Source organism: Bos mutus, chromosome 14, assembly GCF_027580195.1.
Source record: "Bos mutus isolate GX-2022 chromosome 14, NWIPB_WYAK_1.1, whole genome shotgun sequence".
Classification (NCBI taxonomy): Eukaryota; Metazoa; Chordata; class Mammalia; order Artiodactyla; family Bovidae; genus Bos; species Bos mutus.
The window spans coordinates 30,634,324-30,646,911 of NC_091630.1; the positions used below are offsets into that span (position 1 = coordinate 30,634,324).

The 12,588-nt window shown below is 37.1% G+C and overlaps 1 protein-coding gene across 3 annotated transcripts in view; it reads right to left on the minus strand.

The window, feature by feature from the left end:
- Positions 1 to 12,588, minus strand: part of CSMD3 (CUB and Sushi multiple domains 3) — a 1,469,470-nt gene that overhangs the window by 809,313 nt on the left and 647,569 nt on the right. For all 3 annotated transcript variants that reach the window (XM_070382828.1, XM_005887888.2, XM_005887887.2), the window contains one exon: positions 6,339 to 6,463. In XM_070382828.1, coding sequence (XP_070238929.1) covers positions 6,339 to 6,463 — 125 coding nt within the window. The remainder of the gene's footprint in view (positions 1 to 6,338; positions 6,464 to 12,588) is intronic.

The window sequence follows — 12,588 nt, forward strand, 5'->3', positions numbered from 1 at the left end:
ATAGTGAACATCTTCTGATCTGGGACAGGGGGCTCATCTTCCAGTTTATATCTTTTGCCTTTTCATCTTGTTCATGGGGTTCCCCAGACAAGAGTACTGAAGTGCATAGCCATTTCATCCTCCACTGGACCAAATTCTGTCAGAACTCTTCACTATGATCTGTCCATCATGGACGGCCCTGCATGGCTTCACTCATGGCTTCACTGAGTTATGCAGGCCATTTTGCCATGACAAGGCTGTGATCCATGAAGGGGACAACTATCAGTACCTCTATCATTTGAGGCTTGTGTTTCATTCAGCTCATGCACTAAATGCTTTCATATAGTTTACCTCATTTTATACTCATACAAATTCTCAATTCCCTATGAAGTAGACACTGATTTACTATAATGCTCCTTTTACAGAAAATAAATCTGGTAATTATAAAGAAGGCAGATTACTTAAGTAGAAGGTCAGGGATTTAAACTGGCATAGTGTGATACCTGAATTCATATTCTTGATTATTTCATTTCACTGGTTTGCAGTATGAAGTTAAGAAATAGCATGTGGCCTTTGAACATTATTCATGTATAACAAAAGTAAGTTTTGGAAGGGATTAGAATACCAGCAATATGTATGATAAATTGTAGTCAAAATTAAAAAGCATGAGACAGATGTAGTAATGGAATTATGGAACAGTGACAGTGGTAGTAGAGGTTTAATGGTTCTTTCAGAGATACTTCAGATAAAGTGAAAGTGAAAAAGAAGTCACTCAGTTGTGTCCGACTCTTTGCAACCCCATGGACTGTAGCCCACCAGGCTCCTCCACCCATGGGATTCTCCAGGCAAGAGTACTGGAGTGGGTTGCCATTTCTTTCTCCAGAGGGTCCTCCGGATCCAGGGATCAAACCCGGGTCTCCAGCATTGTAGGCAGATGCTTTACCATCTGAGCCAATACCTCAGATAAGGAGTGACTAGATAAACTAGATTCACAAACCCAATTCCAGTGCGTCTTGGGGGTGGAGCTTCCCCCACAACACAAGGCATGGAGACACCAGCCAGGTGTATTACAAGTCAACATAATTCTGACACTATCTTGGAGATAGTATCAGATTCCACAGTTTAATATTCAGTCTAGAAGACTGTCCCCAACTCCCCAGCACCCCTCCACTTCAGATGCCATTCTCAAGCCACATTGTTGCCTACGCTACTACCAATAAGCTACAAACTGGAGATTCCCACAACCTTCTTCTTGGACTTCAGATACCAATCACCAGACCATGTCTGTTACCTATACTTCTAATTGACTGACTATAAGTCAGAGATTTCCAAGATTATCCTATTTTGGGGTTTGATTAATTTGCTACAGCAGCTCACAGAACTCAGAGAAATATTTTACTTACTAGATTACTAATTGATTATGAAAAGAAGTAACTCAGGAATGGCTACACAAAATAAATGCACAAGGCAAGGCTTGGGAATGGTGTTTAAACATTCACATCATCTCCAGGTATATTACTCTCCTCAAATCTCCAAGTGTTCACCAACTTAGAAGTTCTCTGAACCCTGTGCTTTTGTGGTTTTATGGAGGCTTCATTACATATACATGATTAATTAAATCACTGGCTATACATGACTGGTTTAATCTTCAGCCCCTCTCTTCTTCTTAGAGGTCAAGAGGTGAGACTATATGTTGAAATAGAAAATAATCACACGTTCTGCCCTTATGGTATTTCTTTGTTTTCAATGCCTGACTATCTCCAAACATGGAAATAATCTCCTTTCATCTGAATTTTGCAGAGGATTTTACCTCTCTTGTGCACAAAACAGTCTACTATGTATTAGTTTTGTGTTTATACCTTGCAAATCAATACAAAATAATAAAAAATTTACATACCTTGTATCTCATGTACTGTTTAATATGACATACCTACATTCTATATACCTACATACCTACATTCATTAATGTTTGTGGAATCCAAAATAATCAGTATGTTAATAAGTGAATAAACAAATAACTGGATGATTGATTGAATAAAGAAATTAAAAGGTGACTCCTCAGTTTTTACTCTACTTTTAAAAATATTTTCCCTCCCCCACTTTTGGCTTTCTTTTCTAATCTTGTCTTAATCACCTCTTCCATTACTCTCAAGAATAGACCACACCATTGTGACTTAACAGAAAAAAAAAAAATCATTATTTGGGGCAAGCCAAATAAATATTGACTGAAAATTAGTCAAAAAAGTTTTTCCCAATCTATCAAGATTAACACTCTTAAATATTTCCTAGGTAACATTGCCAATTCTCAAATGATGTTTCTTTGAACAACATGAAAGTCTAAAATAAATTTTCTATATATGTTCCATTCACCACGTAAATCTTATTTGCATAAGCTCTTGCTTTTGGGTATCTATTGCATTTCCAACAAAGGAAAATTATTTCCATAACAGTATATTGTCAAATATCTCATATACATATTCCATTTAGGGAATAAAAATTATTTTCTGAGGTTGTGTAAAATATATTAATATTAATTTCTGAATTGTCCTTTTTCTTTTGATTCGTAATTTGCAGTTTGTGTGAATTTAAATCCCTTTAAAAGCACAATTTCTTAATTGCTCAACCATGCAATACATAGACAGCAGTTATATTAATGACTTCTCAAAGGTGCAGTGCACTGATACTGTTATTTATGCTGCTATCTGGAAAAAAGCATATTTATTCTGTCCAAGCACCCATGAGACTTGAAAACTGTTCTTCATTCAGACTCACAGTGAATAGTCATTTTAAAACTTTAATTACTATTTCAGCATGTTTTCTCCATTACCGTTTCAACACTACAGCCAGTGACTTCTACCAGCAAATTTTTTTCCCAATAAACCATACACACATGTGCCCTGCATGCAATGAGTAAAGTTGTGTATAAATGATTAATATCTGTAGGAAATGTAATATTAAGATGAAATAATAATAATAAATTAATTTTGAACACACAAATATTATACCTTCCAACAATGACTGATGACTATTGAGTGAAAATATATTCTCTCTCTCTCTCTCTCTCTCTCTCTATATATATATATATATATATATACACACACAGATGTTTGTGCATGTATATTTACATACATATAAATATATCAATAATGTATCTTAGAACCAAAGAAAATATGCATGTATTAATATTCAAGGGACATTTCTTGAGATTTAAGTCAATACAGAACTGTTCTTTCTACTACAGGGTTTGTAAAAGGTAACAAAATAATGTAATACTAGTTTTGCCTTTGAGCAATTTACCATCATAATAAATATGAATCATTATTCTTATTGAAGTGAGAGTCTTGAATGAAAAAGATGGTTTATAGTATCAGTCTCACTCTAGGTAAACCTTAAATCCCATGATCTGGCTACAATTTCTGTTTCTATGTGAGACTTTGTTCCTGCGTTAATCTTTTTCTTTAATCTGTCCTCTACTTTCCCATTCTTTCTTTCCATAAAAGAAATGCACACATCTAATTTATGTAAAACTGGTGTGTGGACACCACTACCTTGAAACCTCAATTTTCACTTTTGTCCCTTATAAGTATATCTTGAGTGGAGAATATCATAAGAAATCAACTTTAAACAGCTTACTGTTCTTTCATTGTTGGGACATTGGTGAGAGTAATTACCACAATATTTATTTACTCAGTGTCCACTTTATAAAAAGCAAACCAAGATATTTCATATCTCAAAGCCAAGAATAAGTTTGATTTTGTGGTGTCATTGTTATATTTCATAGACAGTGGCTTTCATGTAAACTTTACATTTTTTTATATTTCTTTAGCTGCTGTCATATTTAACATGTAAACCATTCTTAATTTTTTTCTTAAAACTTAAAAGCTTTTGTACAACAAAGGAAAACATAAACAAAACAAAAAGACAACCTATACATGGGAGAAAACATCTGCAAACAATGCAACCAGCAACAGATTAATATCTAAAATATGCAAATAGTTCATATAGCTCAATATCAAAAAGACAAACAACCCAACCAAAACATGGGCAGAAGATCTAAAAAGACATTTCACCAAAGAAGACATACAGATGACCAGCAGGCACATGAAAAATGCCCAACATCACTAATTATTAGAGAAATTCAAGTCAAAACTTCAGTAATGTATTACCTCATACCAGTCAGAACAGCCAAAATCTAAAAGTCTATAAATAATAAATGCTGGAGAGAATGTGGAGGAAAGAACCCCCACTACACTGTTGGTGACAATGTAAATTGCCATAGCCACTATGGAGAACAGTAGGACGCTGCCTTCAAAGGTATAAAAATAGAGTTGTCATATGATCCTAAAATCCTAGTTCTGGGCATCTATCTGGAGAAAAAAGAATTTTAACATGCATCCCAAAGTTCATAACAGGACTATTTACAATAGTCAGGACATGGAAGCAACCTAAGTGTCTACTGACAGATGAAAGGATAAAGAAATGTAATACATACATACAGTGGAATATTGCTCAGCCATAAAAAAGAATGAAATAATGTCATTTGCAGCAACATAGATGAACTAAGAGATTATCTTACTAAGTTAAGAAAATCAGACAAAGACAAACACTGTATTCCACATTTAAATGTGGAATCTAAAAGACAGATACAGATTAACTTATTTAGAAAACAGCAGTAGACTTACAGACAGAAAGCAAACAAATATAGTTATCAAAATGGGTCTGGGGAGAAAGATAAATTAGGAGTTGGGATTAAAATATATATACTACTGTATATAAAATAGATAACCAACAATGACCTACTGTATAGAACAGGGATTATACTCAATATCTTGTAACATTGTATAATGAAAGACAATGTAAAAAATAATAAATATTTATATGTATAACTGTACAATTTATTGTACACCTTAAACTAACACAGCATTGTAAATCAACCATATTTCAATAATTTTTTTAATGTTTTTTACCAACTTGTACAAATAAGCTTTTGTTTAGGATCATGTAACTTCCCTTAGGATCATATTTTATCTTATTTTCTCATTATCTCTGTTTCACATTATTATTACTTGAACCCAAGAAAAATCTAGGCTCTCTCTTCTTCTTACTTTGGGTTATCATTGCCAAGGGAATAGAATATAACTATTTGCTTCCATTTTACTATTTTCTATTCCCTCTTTAGTGATCTGAAATTGGACTTCTCTCCACAAACTATGATATCATTCTTAAAGACTCTGTCATTTTTCAAACATTTGAGCTTGGGAGAGTGACTGGATATCTCTGTGTCTCACAACACTCATTTCTAAAATGGAGATAATAATGCTACTCCATTGGTTTGTTTAGAGGATTTAAATGAGTCAGAGTATATGCAGTGGTTAGCACAGTGCCTGATGCATAGTAAGTGCCTAAAAAATTAAGCCTATGATGAAATTGCCTATATAATTTCACTATTCAGTTTTTTTATACTTACTAAGAGCGTGACTTTTTTTACTATCACAGACTTTAGTCTCATAGTCTCATCATCTTTAACTTCTTATCGCTTTCTCCTTCCATATCCAGCTAGTTGTCAAATACTTTGTCTTTTTCCTCTTACAACAGCTCTCAAATCTATCTTTTCTCTAGTCACCAGAATCTGTCTGAGAGGACTCTAGAGGGTGGGGCAACTGAGTGAAAATGTTCCCTCAGGGAGAGGAAGTGCTAATGGAACTTTGAGTACTAAGACACTGAAATATGCAGAGATGCCATTTATTAAAAATTACAACAGCAACAAACAAGCAACAAGAGCACCAGTAAGCCAGAATCAGGTGTTCATTTTCAAATGTAGCTAAATAAAGTTTAGAATAAAAGGGCTTCATTTAATTTATATGAAAATAATTCTTATCTGCAGTTACTGGTAATATGAAAAGCCAGAGAACTCATTGATTTGTCTTAGTTTAAATTAACTAATCATAGAACAAGTGTTCCACCTGCACTGCCACTGACATCACGACTACTGTACATTTAAGCAATTAAAATGGCAAAGCATACAAATTAAGGTGCAATTATTGTTTAAAATTCCATATCTACATTAATGCCTCTACAGGGTGAGTAATAATTTTTAAAAAGGCAAAAAGAGTTATCATTGCTTGTATTACATATTTTAATGTTCCAATTTGCTACCATATGATTATTAGACTGCAAACTGCTTGGGATTTGACACAGTGGTTTGCCTATTACATATTTTTAATAATATTGTCAAATATATGAGCTAAATGTTTCCTGCATTACAATTCAGTTTCAATTGAAATTTATATTCAATGGAATGAATTCACACTATTAAAATATGTTAGGAAAGTATTTTTATTTTAAAGACTCTTCCTTACCTTTACATACAGGCCTGTGATCACTCCAAGCAGCAAAAACTTCAGCTATCCGTTGGCAGGTGATGCTCTTAGCACCCTGTAGGACATAATCTTCATCACAAGAGAACTGCACAGTTGATCCAAGGCTAAAATAGAGCAAAGGATTAAAAAAACAGTATTAGAAGCATATAACATAACAATTAGGTTCCAGTTCTACTGGCAATATTGAGTAGGTGAAAAATGTCCCACAGTGACAAAAAATATTCTTTGGGGGAACCAAAATATGAAAATATGACTTGTACAAATATATAATAAAAATCATAAATATGAATATACTGTAAATCAACAACATGCTGATATTGGTAGGAACTGTAGAAAGCTCTCATCAAGTTTAATTATCTTCTTATTAGTTGTAGAAGCCAAAGCTAAACTGACTAAATTTCCCATCTTAAGTAGGTGGTAAATGTGAAGCAAAGAGTAGACTTCTAACCTTGAATTACAATGCTTGTGTTCATACCACATGACAGTACTTCTTTAGCAGATATTTACATAGGTATTTACTTGGACAGGTATTTGCCCATCCATGGATGTGTGTGTATATATATATATTTTTTTTTTTTTTAAATAAACTGACCATGTATTTTCCCCCTAAAATCCTTAAACAGCAACTTACCAGTGGGAAAAAATAACAAATTCTATTTTCTTAAAATGGCTTAAATTCCTTCCAACAATAAGTCACTGGCAGCTTCTCCACCTCATCTCTAACACAATGCCACATGTCATCAGCACCTGTAGCAGCTGACAGTTTTTGCACATGCCATGCTGTTTTCTGTCTGCACCCTCTGTGCCTGGAAAACATTATCTGTACCCTCTCTCCCAGGCAGTGCCTGAACAGCTCCTGTTCAACTTCCTGAGCTTATCATGCAGGGGGATTTCGTGATCACATTTGCGTTGCTAAAAGAGATCTCTGGAACAGTGTGTAGGGCAGTTTAAAAGGAAGATTAATCAGAAAAAGGTAGGCCAGTAGAATCATAATTCAAGTAGTTTAGGTCAAGGGTTGGCAACGGTGTCCATCCTGCAGGCTAAACCTGGTCTACTGGCTATACACACGTATACATATATGCATGTATATACATATATATACACACATAAATATATACACACATAAATATATGCACTGTATGTATGTATATATATGTATATGTATGTGTATATATGTATGTATATAAATATATTTGTGATATTTGTAAATATATATTTGTAATAATAAATATATAATAAAATATATATGTGTATATATGTATATGGTATATATTATATATACATATATGTGTATGTATATATATAGTTCATATAAAGTAAAACATTTATCTTTAATACACATGCAGATTTATCAAAAATGTCCAAGTCCAGAGATATTGTATCCCTATAATTGGAGAAAACTATCCTTGGGTAGGGCTTCCCAGATGGTGCTAGTGGTAAAGAACTTGCCTGCCAATGAAGAAGACATAAGAAATGTGGGTTAGATTCCTGGGTTGGGAGGATCCCCTGGAGGAGAGCATGCAACCCACTCTAGTATTCTTGCCTGGAGAACCCCATGGACAGAGGAGCCTAGTAGGCTACAGACCATAGGGTCGCAAAGAGTCAGACACAACTGAAGCAACCTAGCTCGCATGCATTGGTTAAAATTCTCGGTCATGGCTACTTAAATTGCTTATAATTCTGGAGAAGGAAATGGCAGTTATGTACTCAACTCTTATATATGACACATTTATTGTATTCCAGGGACAAAAAAGAATGTAATGTGATCAAAAAAGAATGTAATGTGATTACAGTACACAAATTAAGAGGACACGGGTATGAAATGAAGTTAAGGAAGAAAAAAAAGAGACTGAGGGCAGATCATTTATAAATCAGTACATCATAGTAAGAGTTGTAACTTTTACTCTGGGAGAATGGAGGAGTAGTTATAGGACTATGAACCAAAGGAATGGCATTATGACATTTAATGTTTTAAAGTGACCAAATTATCTCTGGTTGAAGGACAAATGTTAAGAAGAAAAAGGCAGAAGTAGGAATTTGATTACAGCATGTTGGAGTAATCATGTTTCTCAGGGAGATGATATGGTGTGATCTATACTAGGGAGGTTCAATTAAGTTCAGTTCAGTCGGTCTGTCATGTTTGACTCTTTGTGACCCCATGAACTGCAGCATGCCAGGCCTCCCTGTCCATCACCAACTGCCAGAGTTTACACAAACTCATGTCCACTGAGTCGGTGATGCCATCCAACTGTCGTCACCTTCTCTTCCCACCTTCAATCTTATCCCAGCATCAGGGTATGCTCAAATGAGTCAGTTCTTTGCATCAGGTGGCCAAAGCACTGGAGTGTCAGTTTCAGCATCTGTCCTTCCAATGAATATTATGGACTGATTTCCTTTAGGATGGACCAGTTGGATCTCCTTGCAGGCCAAGGGACTCTCAAGAGTCTTCTCCAACCCACAGTCCAAAAGCATCAATTTTTCAGCGCTCAGCTTTCTTTATAGTTCAACTTTCACATCCATACATCACTACTGGAAAAACCATAGCTTTGACTAGATGGACTTTGTTGGCAAAATAATGTCCCTGCTTTTTAATATGTTGTTTAGGTTGGTCTGGGAGCGGTGGCTGTGCAGGCGCAGGAGGGCCTAGAGGAGCTACTCCTCGTTCAAGGTCAGGAGGGATGGCAGTGAGGAGATACCCCTCGTCCAAGGTAAGGAGCAGCGGCTGCGCTTTGCTGGAGCAGCCATGAAGAGATACCCCATGTCCAAGGTAAGAGAAACCCAAGTAAGACAGTAGGTGTTGCAAGAAGGCATCAGAGGGCAGACAAACTGAAACCATAATCACAGAAAACTAGTCAATCTAATCACACTAGGACCATAGCCTTGTCTAACTTAATGAAACTAAGCCATGTCATGTGGGGCCAACCAAGACAGGCGGGTCATGGTGGAGAGGTATGAGAGAATGTGGTCCACTGGACAAGAGAATGGCAAACCACTTCAGTATTCTTGCCTTGAGAACCCCATGAACAGTATGAAAAGGCAAAATGATAGGATACTGAAAGAGGAACTCCCCAGGTCAGTAGGTGCTCAATATGCTACTGGAGATCAGTGGAGAAATAACTCCAGAAAGAATGAAGGGATGGAGCCAAAGCAAAAACAATTCCCAGTTGTGGATGTGACTGGTGATACAAGCAAGGTCCAATGCTGTAAGGAACAACACTGCATCAGCTCAGTTCAGTTCAGTGTTTGGTCATGTTCGACTCTTTGCGACCCCATGAATTGCAGATCGCCAGGCCTCCCTGTCCATCACCAACTCCCAGAGTTCAGCCAGACTCACTTCCATCGAGTCAGTGATACCATCCAGCCATCTCATCCTTTGTCATCCCCTTCTCCTCCTGCCCCCAATCCCTCCTAGCATCAGAGTCTTTTCCAATGAGTCAACTCTTCACATGAGGTGGCCAAAGTACTGGAGTTTCAGCTCTAGCATCATTCCTTCCACAGAAATCCCAGGGCTGATCTCCTTCAGAATGGATTGGTTGGATCTCCTTGCAGTCCAAGGGACTCTCAAGAGTCTTCTCCAACACCACAGTTCAAAAGCATCAATTCTTCGGTGCTCAGCTTCTTCACAGTCCAACTCTCACATCAATACATGACCACTGGAAAAACCATAGCCTTGACTAGACGGACCTTTGTTGGCAAAGTATCATCTCTGCTTTTGAATATGCTATCTAGGTTGGTTATAACTTGCCTTCCAAGGAGTAAGCGTCTTTTAATTTCATGGCTGCATTCACCATCTTCAGTGATTTTGGAGCCAAGAAAAATAAAGTCTGATACTGTTTCCACTGTTTTCCCATCTATTTCCCATGAAGGGATGGGGCCAGATGCCATGATCTTCGTTTTCTGAATGTTGAGCTTTAAGCCAACTTTTTCACTTTCCTCTTTTACTTTCATCAAGAGGCTTTTGAGTTCCTCTTCACTTTCTGCCATAAGGGTGGTGTCATCTGCATATCTGAGGTTATTGATATTTCTCTTGGCAATCTTGATTCCACCTTGTGCTTCTTCCAGTCCAGCGTTTCTCGTGATGTACACTGCATAGAAGTTAAATAAGCAGGGTGACAATATACAGCCTTGACATACTCCTTCTCCTATTTGGAAGCAGTCTGTTGTTCCATGTCCAGTTCTAACTGTTGCTTCCTGACCTGCATACAGATTTCTCAAGAGGCAGGTCAGGTGGTCTGGTATTCCCATCTCTTGAAGAATTTCCCACAGTTTATTGTGATCCATAGAGTCAAAGGCTTTGGCATAGTCAATAAAGCAGAAATAGATGTTTTTCTGGAACTCTATTGCTTTTTCCATTATCCAGCAGATGTTGGAAATTTGATCTCTGGTTCCTCTGCCTTTTCTAAAACCAGCTTGAACATCTGGAAGTTCAAGGTTCACGTATTGCTGAAGCCTGGCTTGGAGAATTTTGAGCATTATTTACTAGCATGTGAGATGAATGCAATCGTGCGGTAGTTTGAGCATTCTTTGGCATTGCCTTTCTTTGGGATTGGAATGAAAACTGACCTTTTCCAGTCCTGTGCCCACTGCTGAGTTTTCCAAATTTGCTGGCATATTGAGTGCAGCACTTTCACAGCATCATCTTTCAGGATTTGAAATAGCTCAATTGGAATTCCATCACCTCCACTAGCATTGTTCATAGAGATGCTTTCTAAGGCCCACATAGGAACCTGGAATGTTAGGTCCATGAATCAAGGCAAACTGGAAGTGGTCAAACGGGAGATGGCAAGGGTGAACGTCAACATTCTAGGAATCAGCGAAGTAAAATGGACTGGAATGGGTGATATTAACTCATATGACCATTATTTCTACTACAGTGGGCAGGAATCCCTTAGAAGAAATGAAGTAGCCATCATGGTCAAAAAAAGAGTCCTAAATGCAGTACTTTGACGCAATCTCAAAAACGACAGAATGATCTCTGTTCATTTCCAAGGCAAGCCATTCAATATCACAGTAATCCAAGTCTATGCCCCAACCAGTAACGCTGAAGAAGCTGAAGTTGAATGATTCTATGAAGACCTACATGACCTTTTAGAACACCCAAAAAGATGTCCTTTTCATTATAGGGGACTGGAATGCAAAAGTAGGAAGTCAAGAAACACCTGGGGTAACAGGCAAATTTGGCCTTGGAATTCGGAATGAAGCAGGGCAAAGGCTAATAGATATTTGCTAAGAGAACACACTGGTCATAGCAAACACCCTTTTCCAACAACACAAGAGAAGAAGACACTACACATGGACATCACCAGATGGTCATCACCAAAATCAGGTTGATTATATTCTTTGCAGCCAAAGATGGAGAAGCTCTATACAGTCAGCAAAAACAAGACTGGGAGCTGACTGTGGCTCAGATCATGAACTCCTTATTGCCAAATTCTGACTGAAATTGAAGAAAGTAGGGAAAACCACTAGACCATTCAGATATGACTGGAATCAAATCCCCTATAATTATACAGTGGAAGTGAGAAATAGTTTTAAGGGACTAGATCTGATAGATAGAGTGCCTGATGAACCATGGACTGAGGTTTGTGACACTGTACAGGAGACAGGGATCAAGACCATCCCCATGAAAAAGAAATGCAAAAAAGCAAAATGGCTGTCTGGGGAGGCCTTACAAATAGCCACGAAAAGAAAAGAAGCTTATAAAAGCAAAGGAGAAAAGGAAAGATATACCCATTTGAATGCAGAGTTCCCAAGAATAGCAAGGAGAGATAAGAAAGCCTTCCTCAGCAATCAATGCAAATAAATAGAGGAAAACAACAGAATGGGAAAGATTAGAGATCTCTTCAGGAAAATTAGAGATATCAAGGGAACATTTGATGCAAAGATGGGCTCAATAAAGGACAGAAATGGTACGGACAGAAGCAGAAGATATTAAGAAGAGGTGGCAAGAATACACAGAAGAACTGTACAAAAAAGGTCTTCAAGACCCAGATAATCACGATGGTGTGACCACTCACTTAGAGCCAGACATCCTGGAATGTGAAGTTAAGTGGGCCTTAGAAAGCATCACTATGAACAAAGCTAGTGGAGGTGATGGTTTTCCAGTTGAGCTATTTCAAATCCTGAAAGATGATGCTATGAAAGTGCTGCACTCCATATGCCAGCAAATTTGGAAAACTCAGCAGTGGCCACAGGACTGGAAAAGGTCAGTTTTCATTCCAATCCCAAA